Consider the following 26,404-nt stretch of genomic DNA (forward strand, 5'->3'; position numbering starts at 1 on the left):
TCTGCCAAATTATCTGCCACATGGATTGTGATTTCACAAATTTGTTTACCAGCTGGGTAAAAGAACATTGGAAATCAGGATTTTTCTACTTTAAATGTTGTGGTTTGATGAAGTATGCTTCATATGGATCATCTTCTTGAAAAACATCAGTGAGAAAAATGATTAGAATTTGATCTGAGCGTTGCATTCATGGTCACTTTAATAATTCATGTTTTTTTTTTCATTAATAAGTAGAAAAAACATCATAAAATGTTGACAGTATAATACAGTTAAGGAATAGACTGCTTTATTTGCAAGTCATATATCACACTTCAAGTGCCAGCGCCCTGATAATAATTCAGAGTACTCAAACAATAGAAAATATTTCCTCCTTTGTTTGTAGGAGAAATCAAAAATAGAACTAATCAATATTTAATATTAAGACACTTAAAAAGAGAATTCCACAAACGGATCCAGATATTTACACAATATAATCAAGATTTAAATAAAGTCCGAGTGGTTTCATCACCACAATAAAGAAATATATTAGAACATATCAATCACACCACTCTGGGACTGTGAATCTGAAAAAAAAAGAACACATGAACGTAATATATAATGGAGTCATGAAATAACCAAACACCTCCTCTCCATTATTGGCTTCAAGTCTCATCAGCTGAAGAGACCCTAAAAAGCATCGAGCAAAGTGTCTCAGACTTCCCCCTTCCTTGCCCCCAGTCTACAGTGAGCTTGGTCCCTACTTTGCAAGCTACTCCTTTTCCACAAATTAACAAAGTTTCCCAGGGTCTCAACCAAATGCATGTGACCTGCTTTGGTGAAAATTCCACAAGGATCAAGCACCATAGCAGCATTCTCACCCTGTCTAAGCAGCTCTGTTCAGAACAGCCGAGTTCAGCACATGTTCCTTTGCCACATACAGCTCACTTCAACCCTGGAAATGAGACACAGAATATCTCTTATTTCTCGCTCCTGTTGCATAACTTGTACATGATTTAACCCCACATTTAGGCAGCTAACAAAAACTATTTTGTGGGTTGGGCGGCACTCTAGACACCCAAATCAGTTCGCAAATTCAGTGAAACATTTGTTGCCTTCGTAATGTCTCCTTTAAACATTTCATTTTCATAAAGAAGTCTTCTTTGAGGAAGAGAAAGACATTCGGAGGCAAATCGTTTTAGTCAAAACTTTGTGTTTAGTACTCTAGAGTCTGTGGGGTTTGTCTGGTTAGTTTGATTGAAGCAGTTTGTTTCTGGATGGGTTTGATTCTGTGATTCAGACTCAGTCTCTTCCACGTTCAAATTGTCCATATCCTCAGAGAAAGCCTGATTGTGTTCGGTATCTCTGTGGGCAGTGATAGTGTGGCTTGTGTCCGTTGTAGTGGACCCTACAATCGTGCTGCTTCCACTGTTCACACTCCCTGAGTCTGCATTAGAAAAATTCACAGATTCAGAATCAGCAGCACACTCAGGACTAGCCTGGTCCATATTTTCCTGCTCTGTATCTGTAGTGGAGGTTTGTCCATCCAGCTCCAGCTTCAGACTCTGAGCACTGTCCATATACTTTTGGCTCAGCTCTACATCTGGTAAGTGGTTGGCATGGATCTCTGCCAGCTTCATGTAGATGATGTAGAGAGCTTGAGGGTTTCCTCTGTCCTCCAGAGCTGCTGCAAGTGCCAAATGGAAATAACCCACTGCATCAAATGCATCCTGTGGAGAAATCACAGAGTGCATTTATCTGTATCGTACACTCTATATCCCAAGACTTAGTGAATTCCTCTACTATAAGGTGCACTCATTATAGACATAGATGCACAATCTCCATAGAAAAGCAAGAGCCGAAATGTGTGTGTGCTCAAGGTTCAAATTTACTTTGAAAACATGCAGACGTGTGCCCTAAAAAACAAAAGCCATTTTATAGCTTGGCCTAGTTTAGTAAATACACAAGGACTTTTACAATAATTATATATTAATGCTGCCACAATCACTTGGAAGTACTTTAACATTTAAACAACTGATATTTAATAGAGCTCATTAAAGTACCATTTAATTTACTAAAAGCTTCTTTAGGGAATCTCAAGTGTTTCTACTTGTACTTATAACACCACATTATCCCAAAGGCCCCCTTGTGGCCTACTCACCTTCAGCTTGTGCAATGTTAGGTCTGCAAGTCTGCAATACACTTTAACGTAATACTGAGCCTCAGCAGTGTTCTCCAAAGCAGCAGGACACAGAGATAAAGCCTTCAGGTAATAGTTCTCTGCCATTTCATAATGACCCAGACAGAAATAAACAGAAGCCAAACGGTGGTACGCTGCCTTCTCATTCACACGCACACCTGCAGTCGGGAGAGTCATTTATTAGATGACTGATAGCTGTCAGTTAAAGATTATAAATAGACCTCTATATGGTCAATGTCCTAAATAAGTTTACAGCAGAAAACAATTAATAATAATAATTAATGCAAAGAGATTTTATTCTGTCTATCAAAATTGTTCACGCAATGTGTGTCCATGCAGAAAACAGTACATTTGAAAATATGGAGGAGAAATACATAAGAAAAACAAATACATGTTTATGATTTTCTCAGAATAGAAATTCAATAATTCAAAATTTGAAACGGTGGTGCAGCAGGTTAGTGTCGCAGTCACACAGCTCCAGGGACATGGAGGTTGTGGGTTCGATTCCCGCTGTCGGTGAGGAGGTATAGTGTTTTCCCTGTGTGTGTGTGGGTTTCCTCCGGGTGCTCCGGTTTCCTCCCACAGTCCAAAAACACACGTTGGTAGGTGGATTGGTGACTCAAAAGTGTCCGTTAGTGTGAGTGTGTGAGAGAATGTCTGTGTTGCCCTGTGAAGGACTGGCGCCCCCTCCAGGGTGTATTCAGCTCCACTGACCATACAGAAGCATTTGTTTGTAGTTCTACAATTACAGACTGTAGTCCACCTGTTTCTCTGCATACTTTATAATCCCCATTTCACCTTGTTCTTCAATGGACAGGGCACTAGAGGACCACCACAGAGCAGGTATGATTTGGGAGGCAGATCATTTTCAGAGCTGCAGTAACATACACTGACCTGGTGGTGGTGTGTTAGTGTGTTTTGCTGGTATTGCATGGCTGCTAGAGTTTTTTTTAAAGCCCTCAGTGTCATTGCTGGACTGAGAATAGCCCACCAACACAAAAAATCCTGTCATGTGTCCACTGATGCAGGACTAGTGGACGACCAACACAAACTATGCAGCAACAGATGAGCTTCTGCCTCTGACTTTACATCTACAAGGTGGACCAAATAAGGTAGGTGTATCTAGCAGAATGGACAGTGAGTGGACACAGGGTTTAAAAACTCCAGCAGCACTGCTGCGTCTGATCCACTCTACACCAGCACAACACACACTAACACACCACCACCACGTCAGTGTTAATGTAGCGCTGAACAGGAGCAAGGTGAACTGGGGATAAGTATGCAGAGAAACTATCTGTTGAATAAGAATTAATTTACATACTTTGATACATGATTATTTCATTAAAAGGCATCTGTGGAGGGGTTGGATATATAAAGTTAGTCCTTGAAGCTGATAAGTAAGAAACAAGAAAAAAGTTGTCGCTGATTGTTCACTTCTTGCTTAATATATCCCACCCTTGACAAATGCTACTGTATAATGAAATATGATCAATGTTCAGGTCATTGTTATTAATTTCATGCCTAATCGATGTATACGAATATGGGTGTTTGGTATAGATGTGGCACGGTGGTGCAGCAGGTAGTGTTGCAGTCACACAGCTCCAGGGGCCTGGAGGTTGTCGGTTTGATCCCCGCTCCGGGTGACTGTCTGTGAGGAGTGTGGTGTGTTCTCTCTGTGTCTGCGTGGGTTTCCTCCGGGTGACTGTCTGTGAGGAGTGTGGTGTGTTCTCTCTGTGTCTGCATGGGTTTCCTCCGGGTGACTGTCTGTGAGGAGTGTGGTGTGTTCTCCCTGTGTCTGCGTGGGTTTCCTCCGGGTGACTGTCTGTGAGGAGTGTGGTGTGTTCTCCCTGTGTCTGCGTGGGTTTCCTCCGGGTGACTGTCTGTGAGGAGTGTGGTGTGTTCTCCCTGTGTCTGTGTGGGTTTCCTCCGGGTGACTGTCTGTGAGGAGTGTGGTGTGTTCTCCCTGTGTCTGTGTGGGTTTCCTCCGGGTGACTGTCTGTGAGGAGTGTGTTGTGTTCTCCCTGTGTCTGCGTGGGTTTCCTCCGGGTGACTGTCTGTGAGGAGTGTGGTGTGTTCTCCCTGTGTCTGTGTGGGTTTCCTCCGGGTGACTGTCTGTGAGGAGTGTGGTGTGTTCTCCCTGTGTCTGCGTGGGTTTCCTCCGGGGGCTCCGTTTTCCTCCCACAGTCCAAAAACACACGTTGGAAGGTGGATTGGTGACTCAAGATTGTCCGTAGGTGTGAGTGTGTGAGTGAATGTGTGTATGCGTTGCCCTGTGAAGGGCTGGCGCCCCCTCCAGGGTGTATTCCCGCCTTACAGCGGTTACAGATAATGAATGAATGAATGAATGAATGTTTGGTATAGTGTATAGCTGACATGGGTCAGTGGGTCAATTATATCTGTTGTTAGGATTCCCAGCTCAGACAGGAACCACATGCTATACTCCTGACACTCCCTTTGCCTACATTTGTAACATGATTAGAATTGTAAGTTGCATATGAGTTTGTCTCAAATGCTATAAACGAAAATGTCCTAAACATTATGGGCAACAGTATATCGTCATGGATCTATGCCTATTATATATAGCCTAACTGAAAATATATTGTCTTACCAGTAGTGGTGCTGATCTGTATTGCCAGCGTTGCGTACTGCAGAGCTTCGTCATACTGTCCTTCCTTCAGCAGCAACTCGGAGATTTTGCTCAACAACCTAAACTCTGAGTGAATATCTTTAATGCACCTCGCAAATGGCAGACTCCCATCCTGCACACAGCACATTTACACAGTACTCACTCAGGCCTCATCATTTAAAATCAAAGTTTACTTCTAAAGCACTGACATGCAAGTTTAAACAACATTACAAATATTGTTTTCAAGTATATGCTGTGAGGTCGTAATGACACATACTCTAAAAAATGGCAGTGCAGCCAATCGATTTCTGTGTCCTTTGAAGAAGACATCTCCAGCTTCTTCATAAATGCTCAAGGCAAATCTTGGATCGTTCATCCTCAAAGCCGTCTTTACTGCTGCCTGGAAAAGTGCAGAGAGGCCATTAAAATTCTGCACGCAAAGTTTGTATAATCCCATAGAAAAGCATGAAACACAATGGGATGCTATGAAACATCCACGCGAACCTAAGATCGCCATGCCTAATGCCAGACATTGAAAAGAGAAGTGTGTATGGAGCAGTGAAATGGATTTGTCTGAGTTGATGAAACACTATCCAGAATCTTTGGAAAGAGAAACTTAGGAAACACTCACACTCAGATTGTTATTCATGCATTTATTACTTTAGTTAGTACTGTTTTATATGTGCTCCTGTATTTGGGCTTGGGAAAGTAAAACTCTCGCACTCAAACACTTACATTATTTACGTGTTCAGATCTGAACAAACCATTGTGCAAATCATTTAAACTATAATTGAAAACAAATACAATAACTCAAATGTTGAAAGTGAGAAACTGTGTCGATTTTTGAAAAGTTTATGCCCATTTTGAATTTGAAGCCAGCAACACACTTCAAATAAGTTCGTACAGGACAAGAAAAGAGTGGTAGGATTGTGTAATGCAACAACAAAATAGGTTAATTGTCAACAGGTCAGTTATATGATTGGATTTAAAAAGAGCATCTCAGAAGTAAAGATGGGGAGGTGTTCACCATTCTATTAAAGACTGCACTGGCAAAAAATGAAACAGTTCAAGAATAACGCTTCTCAACATACAATAGAAAATAACATTAAGATTCTTCATCTACAGTTTAGAAACTGTCCTGGGGTCCAAGTAATCAAATTTAAAAATTCTTTTTGGAAATCATGGACGTCACCCAACAGGTAAAGAGGAAAGGTACCATCTGGTCTGTTATAAAGTCACATTTCAAAAGCTGTGATGGTATGGGGGTGCATTAGTGCACATGGCTTCGGCAAATTGCATATCTGTGAAGGCACTGTTAATGCTGAATGATGGTTTTGAAGCAGCATGTTGCCATGCAGATCTTGTTTTTCAGGGAAGACCTTGCTTGGTTTCCTCCTTTCCCAAATGTTTACAGTGTCAATTTAAGAAGAAATAATTGGCAACACATTGGTAAATATGCCACTGTACCACATTTTTTTAAACAAGTTGCAAGCATCACATTAAAATTGACATTAAATTATTCAAAATTGTATTAATTATTTTAATGTGAGCACTTTTTATGTATAGTTTAGCTCATATATATACTTATATACTTTCCCTTACCTGGAGGTACATGTCAGCCAGCTCGTCCTCATGGATCAGGTAATAGATGCGTCCCACCTGCAGCCATGTCTCTGACTCTTCCTGCCTCTTCCCCAAGTCTATGGAAATTCTCAGGCTCTGCTTAGTGTAGTCCAGAGACTTCCTTGAGGACCTAAGACCCGTGCCAAAAACTCAATAAAATACTGACCCTAACAAAGCATCACATATTCTGTAAAAATTGTCTGAAACAACAATTTTAGGACTAAAACTGTTTAGTTCAATCTAATATGCAGTTTAATATTTGCTTAACACATTTGACTTTCAAGCAGGTAAATTTGCTCCTGTGAGTTAGGAGAACACAGCCCTAGACAAATGATGCACACTTTGAAACATGTATATTACAAAATAAAAAAGAAATGTCTCAATTGTCAATAACCATGTTGTCTGAGTGACTAGATGTAAGGCATCGCCAATAATGATTCATTCATGATGTGAGCACTCAACAAGAGACTTGGCTTTACAGCTTATACAGTTTTAAAATACAAAGGCTATAGGCTATGCTTTTCAAATACAGTGAGTTGAGCATCAACAACGTAAATATGCATCAGTCAAATGCCCTATAGTACAAGCAGCACGCACAAACAGAAATGCTTTGGCTTACTTCTCTGTGTTGAGCGAGAGGTAGAGACTGCTGAGAATCTCCAGATACTCTCCCTCTAGACGTTTGTCCTTTAGCTCTCTGGACAACCCAACACAGTGTTCATAGTAAATGATGCATTGTCCATAAAGGAGCAAATCAGCGTAGTGACGACTGAGGACCTTAGCCACAACCATTTGACCTGGAAGAGAAATATATATATATATATATATATATATATATATATATATATATATATATATATATATATATATGTGTGTATATATATTATATATATTATATTATATATTATATATCATTATATATAAACATATAAGTAACGATAGCTGAATATATTGGTGAATTCAGTTCATATTCCATCATCGTCTTCAACCGCTTTTCCATTTCAGGGTTGTGGTGTTCATATTCCAGTATTTTTAAATATTCAATCAAACCTTTTAATGATATAACCTTAATATGCCTTATGAAATATAAGGCATAACATGTGCCTAGTTAACCACTTACAATGATATTAATAAGCTAAGATGTATTGGCTGCAATATTTAATGTGGAAATGGCCAGAATGTGTGTTACAATAACACATGTATTACCACCATTTTTGATGTTTTAAAGTCCTAAATTTAGTAAAGTTTTGGCAAAGAATTTAGCTACATCACTAAAATATTCATTCATTCATTCATTCATTCATTCATTATCTGTAAGCGCTTGTCCAGTTCAGGGTTGCGGTGGGTCTGGAGCCTACCCAGAATCATTGGGCGCAAGACAGGAACACACCCTGGAGGTGGCGCCAGTCCTGCACAGGGTGACCCACACACACAAACATTAACACCTACGGAGTCGCCAATCCACCTACCAACGTATGTTTTTAGACTGTGGGAGGAAAATGAAGCACCCGAAGGAAACACACGCTGACACACACCACACTCCTCTCAGACAGTCACCCGGAGCGGGACTTGAACCCACAACCTCCAGGTCCCTGGAGCTGTGTGACTGCGACACTAACTGCTGCACCACCATTCCACCCATCACTACAATATAACTTCTGTATAATCTGTAAACATCCAAAAGCAATATATTTCTTTCACTCACTGTGCAGGTTTTTAGCACTTATGGCGATCAGAAGTCCAATTTCATAGGACAGTCTGACCTCTTGACTTTGTCCTTTGTCTTTGTAGCTTCTGCCAAGCCACAGCAGAGTCTGAACATGCTCTTCATCACACGGACTCTCTGAGAGAAACTGAAAGAGGTGCAGAGATCTGAGCAGAAATCTCTCGGCAAGGTATGGAGCTCCTATCGACAAAGCAAGGCAGCCCAGATTAGAGAGAGCTAGAGCCTCATTTCGCTTATTCCCATTCTCCTGTGAGACCTTAAGAGCACAGTGTAAGTTCTTGGCTGCTTCTGTAACCCTGCCTCGTTTGCGGAGGCAAAGAGCCAGGAGGTTGTGGACTACACCACGTTGTGTTGGACTGTCGGTTTCATTCAGAGACTTAAGTAGAGGTTGTAAAGTAGACTGAGCTTTCTCTGGATTCCCTGTCAACACCAGGAGCCAGGCATGTAGCACTGATGCCTCAAAGCTCTCTTCTTCATTAATATGACTGCCTGTATCTACAGCTTGTCGAGCAAAGGGCACAGCCTTGTCCAAAGCTCCGTACTGCTGGAAGACATTGGCCAGACATAGGCATAGGTCCCTCTTGGTCTTCAGGTCATCTCCAAGGCTAGCTATAGCCAAGGCCTGCTGCAAGTAAACCACCACTTGGGCTGGAGGAAGTGTGGTACCATCTCTCCACCTAGGATTCAGTCTGTATGAGTTCTTGATGAACAATTCTATCTTTTGAAAGGCATCTTCCAAGGAATGGTCATGTCCCGAGTCCAGACTGAGAGAAGCTAATGCAAGGTAAGGTAAATACTTCTTGTGGTAGAGTCTGCATAGTATCCAGTTAAGATCCATAGGCCCTATAGGCCTCCTTTCCTCTGCAGAGAGAGTGATAATCAGGAACTGGAGTCTCTCCACAAAAGGCAAAGCCTCTTCAATCTTCCGGTGCTGCAGAAAAAGGCAAAGGATGAGGTAGCAAACCCGTGCCTCAAGAAGTTTGTCGTTGTTAATTACAGCTTTCCGTAGGATAGGTTTGAGCAGTTCAAATTCTTCTAGAGAGCAGAAGTTGTGAGACGGAAGGCATAGTATAAGAGCACTGGCCTTCTCCAGAATAAAAGGCAACTTATCTGTCATCTTTTGCTTGAGGTAAACAGCAGTGAGGTTGGTGTACAGCGCAATCAGCAAAGGTTTGTCTGCAAAGCCCTCCACGGGTATCTTCAAAGCCTCCTCAAAGTAGACTCGAGCCTGCGAGTACTTGAGTTTTTTGGCACATAGCCTACCCAGAAGGAAGCAGGCTCTCCGGTGGGCCCACAGCATCCTGCCTTTTTTTGCTCCCTCCCTCAAGTTCTCCAAATGCAGAAGCACCTCGTCCTCCGGAAGACCACCAAATATCGTGTCCAGGAAGGAGTAGGAGTGGTCAAAAAGTGGCTGGAAAGTGTCCTGGAAGTGGTCCAGATTCAAGAGCATCAACACAGGGTCAACAAACTCAGCCTCATCGGTTTCCCAGATGCTTTCATCCATGTAGTTGGGCGGATCCTCCTCATATTCATCCATCTCTCGGAAGGTGTCATCCAGGCTGAAGGAGAAGGTCTCTGGTTCCCTTTCTAGATGAATCTGAGATGCATAGAAGGAAGTCCGAGGGGAGGAATGGTAAGGTGAGGTTTCACTCTTTTCCGATAAAGTGCTCTTCCTGACATCCACTGGGGTTTTGTGTTCTAGGTAATCATAAAAAATGAAATATAATATTTTTAACCAGATCAGATAAAAGTAGAACAGTTATGCTTCCAAAAAATAAAAGGGTTACCTTGCTTAGGTTTATTTCTGATATACATGAAGTCTGAATCATCCAGTTTATCTGTAAATACATAAAAAAGATTAATTATAGTTACCTCTAACAGTGTCAATGTATCACTCGGACCTCAAAAAATGTAGTCCCTGTGTTTTTATACCTAATCTGTACACAGTACTGATGTCTGTGGAGAAGCGTTTCTCCAACAATCCACAGTGGAACTGTTCCTGGCAGGGGTTAAACTGCGATAGAGCCACTCTCTCCTCTTCACTCAGAAAGACCAATTGTCTGCTGCTGTGAGAGTCCAACAAAGGGGGCATTATCAACCACATGACTTCTATTCTGACCTCTTCATCACATCACATAACTGTACTCCCCTCTACCCCAACCAACAGCCAATGACATAGAGACACATTCAGTTAAGGTAAACAGAAAAATAAAATGATTGTTTACTACTTCAGTTCATCAGACAAAGTTGCTTTTTTTCTGGAGCAGTGGAATTATCTTCTGTGGAGTAATGGAGAACTCCACTTTTGGGATGATTTGTGATCTTGAAATAATTGTTGACCTCAGTAATTTTCTTACAGCTAACTGCTGAAAAATCGTCACAGCACGATTCTAACATGCAGTGAAAATATGAGACTGTAACTTCAGCAAAAGTGGACAAACCCCCCCCATTGATAGTATTCAGAAAAAATGCTAGAAGTCCGCACATGTTTGGCCACAGTGTAAGTTTCATTTGTTCTGTGTGTTCTTACAGTGGTTTTACGTTCTCAGGTCTGACATGGGCCTTGTGGACAAATCCTGTGTGTCCAGTAGAGAGGTGTTTTCCTATGAACATGGTCAGGGAGCTGATGAGGAAGCCCTCCACCTCAATCAGATCTCCCTCGCTGAAATGCAGTTCGTCTTTAACCTGTGGGCAATGATCCACCACCGCCACACACACACCTGTTACTGTAGACAAAGAGAGAGTGTGTAGAGAAATTTAAAATGTGCTTACTGAATAAATTACATCAGGCAGCTACACGAGTGAACCATGATTCTAGATATCACTTAGAAATCTAAAATTTAGAATCATTCATTCATTCATTATCTGTAAGTGCTTATCCAATTCAGGGTCGCGGTGGGTCCAGAGCCTACCTGGAATCATTGGGCGCAAGGTGGGAATACACCCTGGAGGGGGACCCAGTCCTTCACAGGGCAACACAGACACACACACATTCACACATTCACTCACACCTACGGACACTTTTGAGTCGCCAATCCACCTACCAACATGTGTTTTTGGACTGTGGGAGGAAACCGGAGCACCCGGAGGAAACCCACACAGACACAGGGAGAACACACCACACTCCTCACAGACAGTCACCCGGAGGAAACCCACTCTGACACAGGGAGAACACACCACACTCCTCACGGACAGTCACCCGGAGGAAACCCACGCAGACACAGGGAGAACACACCACACTCCTCACGGACAGTCACCCGGAGGAAACCCACGCAGACACAGGGAGAACACACCACATTCCTCACAGACAGTCACCCGGAGGAAACCCACGCAGACACAGAGAGAACACACCACATTCCTCACAGACAGTCACCCGAAAAGGGAAACAAACCCACAACCTCCAGGTCCCTGGAGCTGTGTGACTGCGACACTACCTGCTGCGCCACCGTGCCGCCCCATTTAGAATCACTTATTGATAATACTTCCTACAAATTCAAATAGGCATACAAAAGCTTTAAAGCATTTTTTGTAACATATCATTTTAATTTACAATTCTAACATTCTCTTTTTGGCAATTTATGGTAACTGTTGTGTAGTATTAAAAATTGCCAGTTGTCATTTTATTCAACTTAAGACTAACTTAATTTAAGCTGTTTGAAAATAAAAAATGAAAGGAATTTATCTTCTATTGTATTCGTAATGAGTTCTATTAAGTAAAGACACTGCAAAAGCATGTGTATTGATTTGTTCTGTTATGGGGAATACTATTGTATCTGAAAGTACCTATAGTCAGGTCAGTAAGCTACTATTTAGACAGGGCTATGTCCAGAACATGGCCGCCATCTTGAAAGCCGCCATATTGGTTCAAGGGCAAGTTTTTCCAATGGGAAGTTGGTCATGTATCATGTCAAAGAAATAAAAGGGTGTCCTGTGACTTTTAACTCAACCTTTCTAATAGCTTACTGACCTGATTATATGAAATCTTATTGTTATCACATTCATATTCACTCACTTATATCTATGATATATAAGCTACTATTGAATATCGGTGATCAATTCAAAATGACAGGTGACTGCAAACTTTTAAAAGTGCATATATTCGTGTGTATAAAAAGCACCTCACCCATGTGCTGATCAAACAGACTTTTTTCAGGTGAAATCCCACCTGCACTGCCAGGGTACTTCCTCAGAAACCACCTTTAAAACAGAATAAACCAGTTCTGTTACTGCATGTCATGTCATACAAGATCTATACATTCTTCTACATAGTGATGCCATCTAAATGGTTCCAAGTGAATGGTCTAGCATTGCTTTAAAGTTTGCATTGTCCCTGAGGGAGTCGTCAGTGTTATGTGAGGCCTGGAACACCTCTTAAATATACTTCACATAATAAGGCATGAAATGGTTATGAATGTGCTGCTAATGCATGTGTTACTGCATATTTATAGCTTTGAGATAAGCTTTTGAACTAAAAGGTGGAATTGTATGTAATGGGATTTGATAAAACAGTCCAGAAAGAAAATAGTTGAAACTATTTTACTATCATCTACTGTGCATATAAAATCACAAAAGACATATGGATTTTCAGTGGTGTTTGTGAATAGTACATAATTAGCTATCATTTGAAATCCCAAATGATTTGTATCAGCACCATTGCGAAGGAAATCTTTTTCATATTACAATTCTCTGAATGAGTTTATATGCTGTGTATTTAATTATTATTAACTGATTACTGTTCCAGTGGAAACTCACTGGTAGAAAGGGTATGGTAAAGGCTGCATGGCGTAGACAGGCACTAGTCCATGATGACCATTAGACAGCAGTGTTCCCTCCCAAATTCCTTCCTGTCCAATATCCTTAACCATAACCAGGTCATTCTTCCTGTAGCTCAGTTCCTCTTCCTCCTGTGTACACTCTCTGTTCTGCAGAGCTTTGGCAAAGAACGAACCTGCAAATCAACACATACCAGCCTGGTTACATTTCTTCACACATACAGGTCCATAGATTTGTAAACAGGCAATATTTCTTCTGATAAGCTGATGGGAATTTTGTCCCTGTTTACTGCCGTAACAGATTTTAACCTTTAAACTTTACGCTGGAACATTGCTGAATTGTTCACAGTCATGGCAAATTGAACCACATCTCTGGAGTGTTTCACTGGAATGTGCTGCTATTCAGCATCCCCACCCCACAAGAATCAGCTGCTGTTCAGCCACAGGGGCATTAGTGAGATCAGGCACGACTGTTAAATGATTAGTTCTGGATCACAAGCATCATTCCAGCTCACCATAAAGGTATTGGCTGGAGGTTTGCTGGGGGTTTCATAACTCTATAACTCATATTTGGCATTGTGCATTGTGGCATTAGGCTTATGTTTGCCTTTGCTAGAGCATTCCATTCTATTGGACAAATCTATATATATGGAGATTATACAAGCTCTTTGTGCACAAATGGTCATCTGTATCTTTCTGCTTGTCCTCAGTCTGTTTCCCCTGATTATTCTGCCTCTGTCTGACTCACTATTCATATTGTTTTGGATTTCTCTGAAGTAAGAGCTTTTTTTGGTTATGTGTGATTTACTGTTTAGGAAAATGGTAGAAATCTGTGTTCCCTGGCTACATTAAATGTTCTCTGATAATATCAATTTAGTCTCTATTGACTGTGTGTTAAACAGAAGTTTTCCTTAAGCACTAAACAAGTTTACACCTGCTATTAAAAGCATGTCTTAAAATGGAGAAAATAACTTATTTAGAACTAATTCTTGTTCTAATAAGCCCTGGCACATAACTCCATGTTGATAGTGTTGGTAGTGTTGATTTCCAGGAAGAAAGACAGAGGCTTTTTGTTTACATTTACACACAGAGAGAACTGTTGCGTCTTCAAGGGCAGGCTAACCCTTCATCCTGGAAAGAAAAATGAGAGCTCAAAATGTCATTGCTTCAGTTTCACCACATTCATTTTTGAATATACTCACTGAGAACAGGGAAGTTTGGTGGAGCTAAAGAGGAAGTTTGTCTTTCACTAGACCAAAAATGTCCGCATTAAAAAACATTGCAATCATAACATTAAAAGTGGTTTGTTTGCTTTGTGAAATTCTCCTTTCTAGATAGGTCAGTGGTGGAATGCAAATTAGTCTAGAAAGAAACCACTGTTTTTATATTTTACCCCTATATTACTATAATCAAAATTACATATAAAACCCAGACGACATGGCTACATATGTGTTCTTTGTAACGGCTCGCTCTGATCACCACCACTGTAAAGAAATTTGTAGAGAGTCAGAGAGTCTTTCTACAGTCAGCTATTTCACATCAAAACTCCCTGAAAAACGTTTACATCTCACAAATAAAGGACAAATAAGATTGTCCGCATGCTGTTAAACCAATTCTCTCTTATTTATTTATCAGTTATAAACAAATAAGTGAGCTTTAGTTTAAAAAAAAAGGCAGACACTGTTCTTTAATTTTTGGGCATTTATATTTTTTGTGTGTCTTTCACATTTGAATATGGCATACATCTCACTCAAACTATAGGTGGTGTGGTATTGTGGTAACAACACTGGCTCACATGTGCAAGACCTGGGTTCAATTCCAGGTTTGGGCAACCGGTCTGTGCTGCACCAGTAAGAGTCCTTAGGCAAGACTCCTAACACTTTGTTGGACTACATGTAATAGCTGTAACCTTGTAAGTGACTCTGGATAAGGGTGTCTGCCAAATACCTTGATTGTAAACGTACACTTGACTGAATTCTTACCTTCTTGTAGAAGAAGCCCCAGGTAAAGGGTTGCCAGGTGTTCCTCATCCACCGTCACACAGATTTCCACATCACTGAGCAGAACAGGGTCCAGCCAGAAAGACTGGTCACACAGAAAGTTCTCTAGGCACCTTGCCACATATCCTGAGACACACACATCAATATTACACACTGTAGTAGTTGGGAACAGTTCAGTAGAATATTCACTGTATCTGGTGTGTGTTTGTTTGTTTATTTGTTTGTTTGTTTGTTTGTTTGTTTGTTTGTTTTACCTAGAGCCAGGTAAGTGGAAAATTTCCAAATTTCCTCCACTGTTTTGAAGGTGATGACAAAATGGTCCTTATCGGCATGAACTGAAACCAAGCGTGCAGACAAATCCTGAAGAAAGAACATTGCAAAAACCAAAAGCTGTAAACAAAGTATTAAATAATAAAGCTGAAAGCTTACTTGGCTGGTAAAAATTTGGATTGCAACATGTCCATAAACGTGTGAAGAGTTGACTCATCAGACCACAATAAACACCTCCCATTTTAACAATGTGTCTCAGCTTTGTTGATAAATGTATGCTATCGTGCGCAGTAAAATCATAACATTCAAGGTTTTCAACACAATTTGTATTGTGTATTGTAGATTGTGAAATACCTAAAATCCATGTAATTACACTGCTGAATTACGCTCAATTTTGGTGAGGCCAATCCTACACTTTAGCTATGACGCCCCAGTTACACATAATGCCACCAACATGGGAGGGTAAGCGCAACCACATGTTACTACAAGACAAGTATATAAATATAATGTGAATATCAAACAGAAAAAATATATACCTTTTGAATGAAAATGTATTACTCTGAGCTGTGAGGATAAAAATCCCCTGACACTCTAAAATGCCTCCTTTCATCTTTGTAAATCTGAGGCAATATCAGAGTGAGTTTATATTAACAAAACCACATAGTTGATAAGATAAAATCTTGCCTTTGTACTGGAATACTTTCTTGACATGTTAATGTGAACTATGTCCCGTTTTATTGTTTTCTTCTTTCCATTAAGTCCCAAAATTCATTCATTATTCATTCATTATCTGTAACCGCTTATCCAAGTCAGGGTCGCGGTGGGTCCAGAGCCTACCTGGATTCATTGGGCGCAAGCCGGGAATACACCCTGGAGGGGGCGCCAGTCCTTCACAGGGCAACACAGACACACATTCACTCACACACTCACACCTACGGACACTTTTGAGTCGCCAATCCACCTACCAACGTGTGTTGGACTGTGGGAGGAAACCGGAGCACCCGGAGGAAACCCACGCGGACACAGAGAGAACACACCAACTCCTCACAGACAGTCACCCCGTGCGGGAATCGAACCCACAACCTCCAGGTCCCTGCGACACTAACCTGCTGCGCCACCGTGCCGCCCCTAGATCCCGACAGTTTTTGGGAATTCAGAATAGTAAATCTTACCTTAAAAAGTTGAATAACATCTTGGCTGTTGCTCTCTACGACCCTCAGTCTGGTGCGTAGTGCCTCCTGTAGCTCACTGTCAGGATCTACACTCGACCGCCTCTTTCCACTGAACAGAAGGATTACATCTAGCCCACACATGAATAAAGGCGGGTGACAGTTAGAGGTTGAACCTATGTTTATTATCAAACATGGCTTATGGCTTCATGTAGAGCCATAAAAGGAAGTATAATGTCTATTCTGAGTAGCTTACGTGGCTTTTGGACTGATGTTATGCCTAGCATTGACAGTACGCTTCCCTTTGTGGGCAAAAATCTCTGCTACACTGTGCTAGGATATGATTATACAGAGTGGAGACATTATGGCTGGCTGAAAGAGCATTAGTTCTGAGACTGTGCTGAATCAGACCCGGCCATTACTGTCCATTACAGACACTTTGCCACTCAGCTTATGCACATACCTGAAGAGTAGCGCTCTCCCACAACTGAGGAGACAGTGTTACTCCCATAAGTTTCCTTAGTCTTCCAGTAACTCTCTCCAGTGATGCCTTCTTCCTCCACCTCAGCTTCTGTCTCCACATCCTCATCTACTGCAGCAAACAGAGAAAAGCTGACTCAGAAAACAGTCTCAGAAATTAGCTTCAGAACTCTGTCTGCTACATATGAAAAAACCCTAAACTCATTTGAGCATAATGAAACTGAAGAAAGTGTTTTCAAACCTTAGTAGGCCATGTCAAATTGTGCAACCAGCCCTTATAACTGGTGAATGTAGCTGTTTGTATGTGCTGGCATTTATGGCCACAGCAAGGAATTAAATGAAATGGGACACTGTAGTAACTGCACAGAATAATAAGATCTCCATGTCCAATGCCAAGCATGGACTAGAGAGTATATAATCCCTAAGCTAAGGGTTTAGGAGAAGTGAGATATCTGTGCTCCAATATCGAGTGCAAAGAAGTTCCAGAAATGTTTAAGACGTTACTGCAAAAAAAGGAGACAAGCTCCATGTTAATACACTCCTAAGAGAATTGTTGGATGAGCTGGTGTCCACAAACTTTTGGCCAAAACATAGTTTTGTTTATACTCTTAAGCACCAGTTCTATATTTTGGAACAAGCATGTTAATTGAAGTGCAAATTATCCCTTTAACCTCCTATAAACGTGTTTTACACATTCCCTATGTGTGAAATACAATCCTTTGCTTGTTTATAAGCGAGAGCTAATCAGAACATCAGCTTCCTTTTGAGGAAAAACAGGAAGTGATGGCCATATCATAGCAGTCCTATTAATATCAATCAGGTGCTCTTAATAATGGGGCATTTTCTCTTCAGGGTGGATATGAGGACATGACCTTCCCAGTTTTGAGCATTGTATAAAAAGGATGTTCAGACCTTGTTGGGATGAAACGGGATGTACACATTTCTATCATGTAGTGGTGTAGTCGGTTAATAAATAAGTTCAGCATAAGTATTTTCCATAAGTACACACACCCCCACACACACCCACACACACACACATACTTATGACTTGGAAAGAAATACTTTCTTGTGTCTAATGTTTCTTATTTTGGGATTTTTGTAAATGTATCGTGTGCCAAAATGAGAAATATTGAGACATATTGAGTTGATTTCTCTTTCCAAGCTCTACATTTGTTCTGTTGCAGTGCGGTGTGTTTAAGTGTCAAACGTGACATTCTTACCACTGGCCATGACATCATTTCCTGGGAATAACACATGGGCTCCGGTTAGTGTGTAATGGGGCTCGTTCCATAAAGCATCGAGTTCAGCAGTGGATATGTCTATGAAGAAGGTGAGGGGAGGTAACAGTTAGGCGTTAAAGCAGATTAATTGAATGAAATCCTGAGACCATTTCAAACAGAAAGGTGTTGAAGGAAAGGGGGATTTCATCATGCATCTGGATGAAAGCTATGAGAGCAATACAAACCTCTCAGGGGATGGACAGCATTAGACACAACACATTGACATGCACTCTGAGGCAAAAGCCATTTAGCCTCCGTCAGCTTCCATCGCATCAGTGCGGTCTATAGCTGGATTTTTTCAGATCCCTTGATTTCCCAATAATTTGGGATTAAAATTTAAATGATTTCCACTGCACACCGATGCTTCAGTGACAAACCCATCAAACGGACTGGAGTAAAACATTTTAAAACTATCCCGATAAACAACGTGCCATTCTATTAATCACAACAGACGACAACAAACCATTATTCTCACATACAAAATTAGTCACAGGGAAGAAGAATAGTACAAACAGGATGCAAACAGTAGCCTTAGGAAGGGTCACAGTACAAATAACATTACCTTCATGGGTAGGACTATTACCCATGTTTCCCTGAAATACAATGAAGAGCGCTTCTGTAAGTTACTCTTCTCTCTCATGGCAAAAATCTATGAGAACCAGGGCAGGACCAACCTGAAAACAAGAAGCAGTTCCTCAGACACGGAGCCGGGCAGCAGCAGCAGCATGCCATTGTGTGGATGAAAAATTTGCTCGGTTCACAGAATCAATGGCTCCAGATTGAAAAGTCATCCAGGAGATACTGGCCACTGGATTAACTCTCTCTCTTCCTCTCGGTCTCCCCCTCTTTCTGGCTCTCTGCCTTCCTGACTTTCTTCTTGTAAGCACTCGCTCTCACTCCCTGTTCCCGTCCGTATGCATCTGATGCATTCACTAGCCCTCATCTGTGTATTTCTCCCTCTCCCCCTCTCTCTCTCTCTGGCTGGATGTAGTGGACAAAGAGCATTTTACAGTTGGCATACTGGTGTGGGCTGGTCAGTGTGTGTGAATGTCAGTGGGGAGGGCTTCTATAAAACAAATGAACATGTTTTGTTGTCCTTGATACAATAGGCAAGGCAAGGCAAGGCAAGTTTATTTATAGGGCACCTTTCGTACAACAGCAATTCAAAGTGCTAAATTAAAAACAAGAATAAAAATCATAAAAGTACAGTAAAACAATTAAAATTGTGCAATAAAAGGAAAAGCATAAAAAAGAGTAAAAGACAACATTATTAAAATGATTAAAACGATTAAAAATGAAACAACAAAAGAAAATAACTAAAGTGCCATTACAGAATGAAAAGTGAAGAGTATTTTAAACTGAACTGTAAGCTGCTGAAACAGGAATGTTTTAAGTCTTGATTTAAAAGTGTCTAAATCAGGGCTCTTCTAATATTCTCAGTCGGCTGGATCCATTTAGCTCTTAGTCAGCTGCTTCTCCATGTTTAGTTTTGACCTGAGGCAGGACTAAGGGACTAGTTCCTAAAGATCTGAGAGCTCTGCTCGGCTCATATTTCTGTAGCAGATCTGAGAAATACACTGGTCCTACCCCATTTAGACATTTATAGACCAGTAATAACACCTTAAGGTCTACTCTGTAACAGACTCGTCTCCAGTGTAAGGATTTGAGGATGAAGGGGGGGTGATGTGATCTCTTCTTTTGCTCCGAGTGAGAACTCTGGCAGCTGCATTTTGAATCAGCTGAAGCTGTTCAATGGTCATTTTTGGAAGTCCAGCTAAGAGACCATTACAGTAATCAATGCTAGATTGGTTAATGGTTTAGTCAGAAAATCTCTAATCTTACTGATGTTCTTAAGATGGTAAAATGCTGATCTAGTAACCGCTTTAATATGAGACTACAACTGAGATCTGTCCATTGAGATGAGTCCATTAATACACCAAGGTCTGAGCCAGTGCTTTAGATTTGAGGGCCCTCGAGTCCAGATACGCAGCCAATCTTTGTCTCTCATTGCTGTTCCCAAAAAGAAAAATCTCTTGTTTCAGAAAGTTGTGTCCCATCCAGTTTGTGATGTGTTCAAGGCATAAATAAGGCATGGATAAATTAAATAAAAGTGGACCAAGAATAGAACCCTGAGGGACACCACAGGTCACTGGAATGTTCTCAGAAATATTATTTTCTATTTCTACAAAGTTGTTCCTGCCTTGCAGGTATGAAACAAACCACTTTAGGGCTGTTCCTGAGAGTCCAACCCAGTTTGTGTGTCTATCTATAAGAATCTTATGGTCAATGGTATCAAAGGCAGCACTGAAGTCAAGAAGTAATAGAAGAGATACCTTTCCAGCCTCCGTATTTAAGCGAATGTCATTAATTACGTTGATTAGAGCAGTCTCAGTGCTGTGATTAGACCGGAACCCGGACTGGATTTTGTCTAGGCTGCTGTTTAAGAACAAGAAACTAGTGATTTGCCTGAAAACAAATATTTTCTCAATGATTTTGCCACTGAACGGTAAATTAGAAATTGGTCTGTAGTTACTTATCTGAGATGATTCTAAATTATTCTTTTTTAGAAGAGGCTTTACAACTGCAGTTTTTAGTGAGCTTGGAAAGACCCCCGACACTAGTGAGGTGTTTACAATGTGGAGTATGTCTAGTGCTATAGTGTGAAACACACTCTGTAAAAATTTGGTTGGTAGTGTGTCAAGACTTCAAGTCGATGGTTTGAGATGATTAACTGTGTCAATTAAAATGTAATTATAAACAGTACTGAACACTGACATTTTAACTAAGGAGTCTTTATGAGGTGATGGAGAGGGTACAGACTCACTGTAGGATATATATGTACTAATTGCTTGTCTGATATTCTGGATTTTAGTGTTAAAAAAGAATGCAAACTCATTATCTCACTAGTATCTCAGTTGATACTAATTCAGGGGCCATTGGTGTGGGTGAATTAGTGAGTCTGTCGACCACGGTGAAGAGGATTTTACAGTTATTAATGTTGTTGTTGATGATGCTAGAGAAATAGGATTGTCGTGTTTTGCATATTGTTGTGTTGTATTCACGTAGCTTATCTTTGTAGATTTCTTTGTGAATATGAATACTTCTTTTACGCCATCTGTGTTCTGCCTTGCGACACTCCCTCTTTTGGATTTGAACAACAGAAGCGTTTCTCCATGATGCCTTCTGTTTGCAAGACAAAGTCTTCACTATTACTGGCCCAATCTCATCCATAACACTTACGATTTTTGAATTAAAACTATTCAGCAGATCAACAACAGAGTTGGACCATTCACATGGTGTAGTGCACATTTTACTCATGAAAAGTGTAGCTGTGCAGTCTTTAATAATCCTTTTCTTGATACAAACTCTTCTGCCCATGATGACTGGTGAGGCCCACATATCAAAGAACACACAGTAGTGATCTGACAACGCGACATCCTTCACAGTGGTCGATATGTTAAGACTCTTTGAGATAACGACACCCAGCGTGTGACCATGACAACGTGTACTCCCTGTAACATGCTGTGAAAGGCCAAAAGAGTCCAATACAGCATGTAGTTCCTTGGCGATTGTCCTTGGGATTGTCGATATGTATGTTAAAGAACCAGATATAACAAAATGGTCAGTAGAAATAAAAGACAGCATCTCTGTAAATTCATCAATAAAATTAGCACTGTACTTCGGAGGCCTGTAGGCCTAGTAATATTTGTGGTGTGGGCGGTATCCATATTTTTCATACCGTCTCAATATATTATCACGGTATACGATATTACCGTAGGGAAGAGGTGGTCGGTTGGGCTTCGCTGAGCCCTATATCTGTGAACACCGACACGTGTTGACAATAAAAACCTGTTTCTGAGAGTATATTTTAGCAACTGGTACTAAAGGAACAGAAGAATAAGTGAATTAAGACAGTGTATACTGTTTAAAAGCGCAGCTAGCGCTAACAGGCTAACACCACAGCAGATTTTTCAGTGAACTGAGGCTCAAAACACACATATTTAGAGGACAAAGCCATACACCTGTGGAAACAAAGTCGAGTGAAGTATTTTCTGAGAATTTTGTCTGATTACAGCTTTCATCCTCTCTCTTTTTTAACCCAAACTCAGCGCTAAAATCACACTGCAGTGGGAGACGGGAATTGTGTTTTATCCGCCACCCATTTTCAGACTGTGATATCAGCGATCATTGAGCTCCCACAGTGACCCCTCCCTGTGGCTCTTTTAAATACACATGAACATTTTAGCTGACTTTTAAAGACAGAGAACAGAACTTTGATGCACCACACACGTCACAAATACCGCCCTCATTTTGAGATACCGTCCGCATTTTTAATTACCATGGTATACGGTATTATCATTATACCGCCCAACCCAAGCGGTGTCCTTTTCAGAACTGCACAGAGGTACTCAAATGTTGTGAAGTCACCAAATGATAAGTGCTAGCACTAAAAAGAACCATGGCACGAGATATGTTTAAAAAATGAAAGTTTGGAGGAGCCTACACTGTCTGTGAGGAGTGTGGTGTGTTCTCTCTGTGTCTGCGTGGGTTTCCTCCGGGTGACTGACTGTGAGGAGTGTGGTGTGTTCTCCCTGTGTCTGCGTGGGTTTCCTCCGGGTGACTGTCTGTGAGGAGTGTGGTGTGTTCTCCCTGTGTCTGCGTGGGTTTCCTCCGGGTGACTGTCTGTGAGGAGTGTGGTGTGTTCTCCCTGTGTCTGCGTGTCCGAAGGTGTGAGTGTGTGAGCTAATACTTGAGGGCGTGTTGCCCTGCGAAGGACTGGCGCCCCCTCCAGGGTGTGTTCCCGCCTATTTAAGCTCTTACAGACAATGAATGAATAAATTATTTTATAATACAGGTAAAGTGTTACCCATTTTGTGTCTTCTGTAACATCTTCATCCTGATCTGATGCTAACTCATTATTTTCATCTTCTTTCCTCTGTAAACATACAGTATGAGGGAAAACACTGGAGACAAGCTGCTCTCAAGCATGGTGTCCATTTCTTTGTGTTTTTGGGTTTTATGTTTATAGGTGAGTAGTGATAATTAGAGGGTGCTTGTGCTGTTTCGTAAGCATGCAAAAGATACTGCAACAAAATATCAATTAGTGTGAGGTATGTGGGTGTTGTATGTCTTTATGCTTTTAAAAGAAATGCTGCAAATTAACGGTCCTTTGAGATTTGAATAAATTAAACTTACACATTTTATTATTAATAGTAGTATTATTAATTTATGTTCCTTACATTGTATCATCATGTGATGGTGGGGGCCAAGCCAGTTGGTAGAAACTGGATTTTACTCATTTTGGGATAAACATGTGCAAGTGTGCCACTTTTGAAATGTGGAAAAACAATCAGAGAATAAAGGCTGCATTCCAAGGTTTATGAATTCTATCATTTTAAGATCTCCACTTTCATTTATTCATTATCTGTAACTCTTATCCAGTTCGCGGTGGGTCCAGAGCCTACCTGGAATCAATGGGTGCAAGGCAGGAATACACCCTGGAGGGGGCGCCAGTCATTCACAGGGCAACACACACACACACACATTCACGATTGAGTTGCCAATCCACCTACCAATGTGTGTTTTTAGACTGTGACACAGGGACACAGACACAGGGAGAACACACCACACTCCTCACAGACAGTCACCTGGAGGAAACCCACGCAGACACAGAGAGAACACACCACACTCCTCACAGACAGTCACCTGGAGGAAACCCACGCAGACACAGAGAGAACACACCAACTCCTCACAGACAGTCACCCGGAGGAAACCCACGCAGACACAGGGAGAACACACCAACTCCTCACAGACAGTCACCCGGAGCGGGAATCGAACCCACAACCTCCAGGCGCCTGGAGCTGTGTGACTGCGACACTAACCTGCTGCACCACCGTGCCACCCAGACCTCCACTTGTTCTTTTTCATTTATCTTAAAATTTTCATTAAATAGAACCAAATCTCTCTGTCACTTGTTCTCTCTTTTGCTGACACGGTAGATGCTCTTCAGTAGCGTGTAATACTCTCCGTTCTGTGGTGTTTCTGTGTGAGAACAGACTCTCTTAGGGTGTAATTAAATAAACAGCTTAGACATGCCTCAGTATAACTCCACAATGGCATATAACACACTTGTCTGTCCTGTCATTCAGAAGGAATTTTGATCATCTCTAATCTAATAATAGGCTTTGAATGGCTGTGGAAATGACAAAGTCATGTACTTTTAATAATATATAAGTTAGCACAAGGTAGCACATTCGTGGATGGCCACAACTGCTGTATTAAGATATCCACACCATCATTGGCTCTTTTGCCAAATTCATGTCACGGTTGCTTACATCTAGTGAATAATATGTTTCACATAGGAAGTGTGTTGTCCATTCATTTCAGCAAAGCAGTGTGGCATGATCACACACACCATCAGAGAGAGAGCGAGAGCGAGAGAGAGAGAGAGAGAGAGAGAGAGAGAGAGAGAGAGAGAGAGAGAGGCAGGCTTGTAACTTGAGTAAAGGGAATGGGCTCTAAGTTTAGAATATCTCTGTCCTGGGTCAGTGTGGTCTCCCAATATTACAAGCTAGCGAGTGAGTCCTGAAACCAAGCTAAACAGAGGACCAACAGAAATGGTCTAAAAACACTATTTACATTAAACCTATTTGCCTCCATCTGACTAATGTACTGTTTTTAGACAATGACAATATCTAAATGATATTACAGCTGGACAGGACAAAATGAATTGGAGCAGAAGACAGAATGTGCTGGTAACTCAGTAACTCACACACAACTGTTTACAAAGTTCTAACAAGAGGAATAAAAAGCGTTTAAACCACTTATTCTGTTTACACACATACACTCTCAGCTGTCAAATCAGTGTCCACTGTACCTGTGTCCAGCTGGCTGCCTGCTGTGTGTTTGTTCCTCATGGGAATGCCTTGTACCGTGAGACACAGAAGAGTTCCTCTAAAGTTATTAGAAATGCCCTGTGACTGTGAAAAATCTGTGTGTGTGTGTGTGTGTGTGTGTGTTTGGGGGCGGGAGTGTGCGCTTGTGTCCTTACCGCATGCGTGCTACAGGGGAAGAAGATTACACTGAGGAAGTGTATAAACTCCACCTCTAAAACTCACCGCCCCCCCCCCTCCTCCTCCTCCCTCTCGCTTTTCATTTCATAGTCTTTTTTGCTATGTTATCTCTTTTTTTATATATCTCACCCTGACTCAGTGTTGCTCACAGTATTTTCACCCTTTCTCTCTCTCTCTCTCTCTCTCTCTCTGTGTGTGTGTGTGTGTGTGTGTGTGTGTGTGTGTGTGTGTGTGTGTGTGTCTGACTCTGGGTCAGGGTCAATATCTCCTATTTACTTTCTTAAGATAGTTATCACTGGCTACAGAGGAATAAAAAACAAATCTCTCAGAACATTTATAAAATTTCAAATAAACAAAAACCTTTGCACAAAGAGAGCTAGAGTGGAACCTTCCACAATCTAGAAATACACAGCATGGGAATGAAAGGCAAACGACAAATAATAAAGCTATCCGTCTGGTTGGGCTTGTTCTCTATTCATAATAAGCAACATATGCACCTTCAGCAGTAAGATATGTGTTGTTACTCACTTTACTGTTAATTGCTCTCCGTCCAGACACCTGGTTAACGACAGCATTCCAGTCATGTTTTAGATGAAATCCTTTTGATCTTTTTATCCCACTTTGTTTTAGTGACTTGTGAAATAGACTTTCGGATTTAAGCTGCAACCCCAGCTGAGATTTTCCGTAAGCTGTTTCTGGGACAACTCCTTTTTAATGCCTGACCTCTGCTTTGCAAATTCTTCTCCTTCACAGCTTATCGTTTTATCTCCAGAGCAGATAATAGGCTGAGCTTTGGCACTGCTGTGGCCATTTCTAGTATTTCTGTTAAACATAAACCAACTTGAACACTTCAGGTCTTATGAGGCTTCTTGGTAAGCCTTTAGATACGTAGCCTTAGCAGACATATGGAGGTCAGCATGTGATTGGCCACTTGACTGGAGTTAGAGGGTGGTACCTAATCCCACTCTGGACTGAAAATCACAAATGTGTGGACACACACACACACACACACACACACACACACACGCACACACACACACGCACACACACACACACACACAGGAAGAGAGAGAGCCCACCACTAACAGAGACATATTCTATCAAAACCAAGAATGACAATCAGCCTCATGCCTAAAGAGTGGGGTTTAATTTCATGCAAAATACAGCTGGCAACATTCACATTTGGCTTAATGATTAAATGGTTAGTGA

At 41.2% G+C, this 26,404-nt stretch overlaps 1 protein-coding gene across 1 annotated transcript; it reads right to left on the reverse strand.

Annotated features, from left to right (window-relative positions):
• Positions 1–973: 973 nt before the first annotated feature.
• On the reverse strand, positions 974–25,039 carry sh3tc2 (SH3 domain and tetratricopeptide repeats 2). The gene is made up of 18 exons (XM_066649394.1): positions 25,000–25,039; positions 18,063–18,161; positions 16,826–16,954; positions 16,366–16,493; positions 15,178–15,283; positions 14,906–15,049; positions 12,904–13,099; positions 12,275–12,348; positions 10,682–10,877; positions 10,084–10,217; positions 9,939–9,989; positions 8,131–9,849; positions 7,045–7,222; positions 6,405–6,555; positions 5,080–5,202; positions 4,785–4,935; positions 2,138–2,334; positions 974–1,706 (listed from the first exon to the last, which is right to left on the reverse strand). Exons 1-18 carry the CDS (start codon positions 25,037–25,039, stop codon positions 1,179–1,181), a joined length of 4,344 nt encoding a protein of 1,447 aa, XP_066505491.1. The 3' UTR covers positions 974–1,178.
• Positions 25,040–26,404: the final 1,365 nt, after the last annotated feature.

The sequence above is a fragment of the Hoplias malabaricus genome, chromosome 17, assembly GCF_029633855.1.
Source record: "Hoplias malabaricus isolate fHopMal1 chromosome 17, fHopMal1.hap1, whole genome shotgun sequence".
Lineage (NCBI taxonomy): Eukaryota > Metazoa > Chordata > Actinopteri > Characiformes > Erythrinidae > Hoplias > Hoplias malabaricus.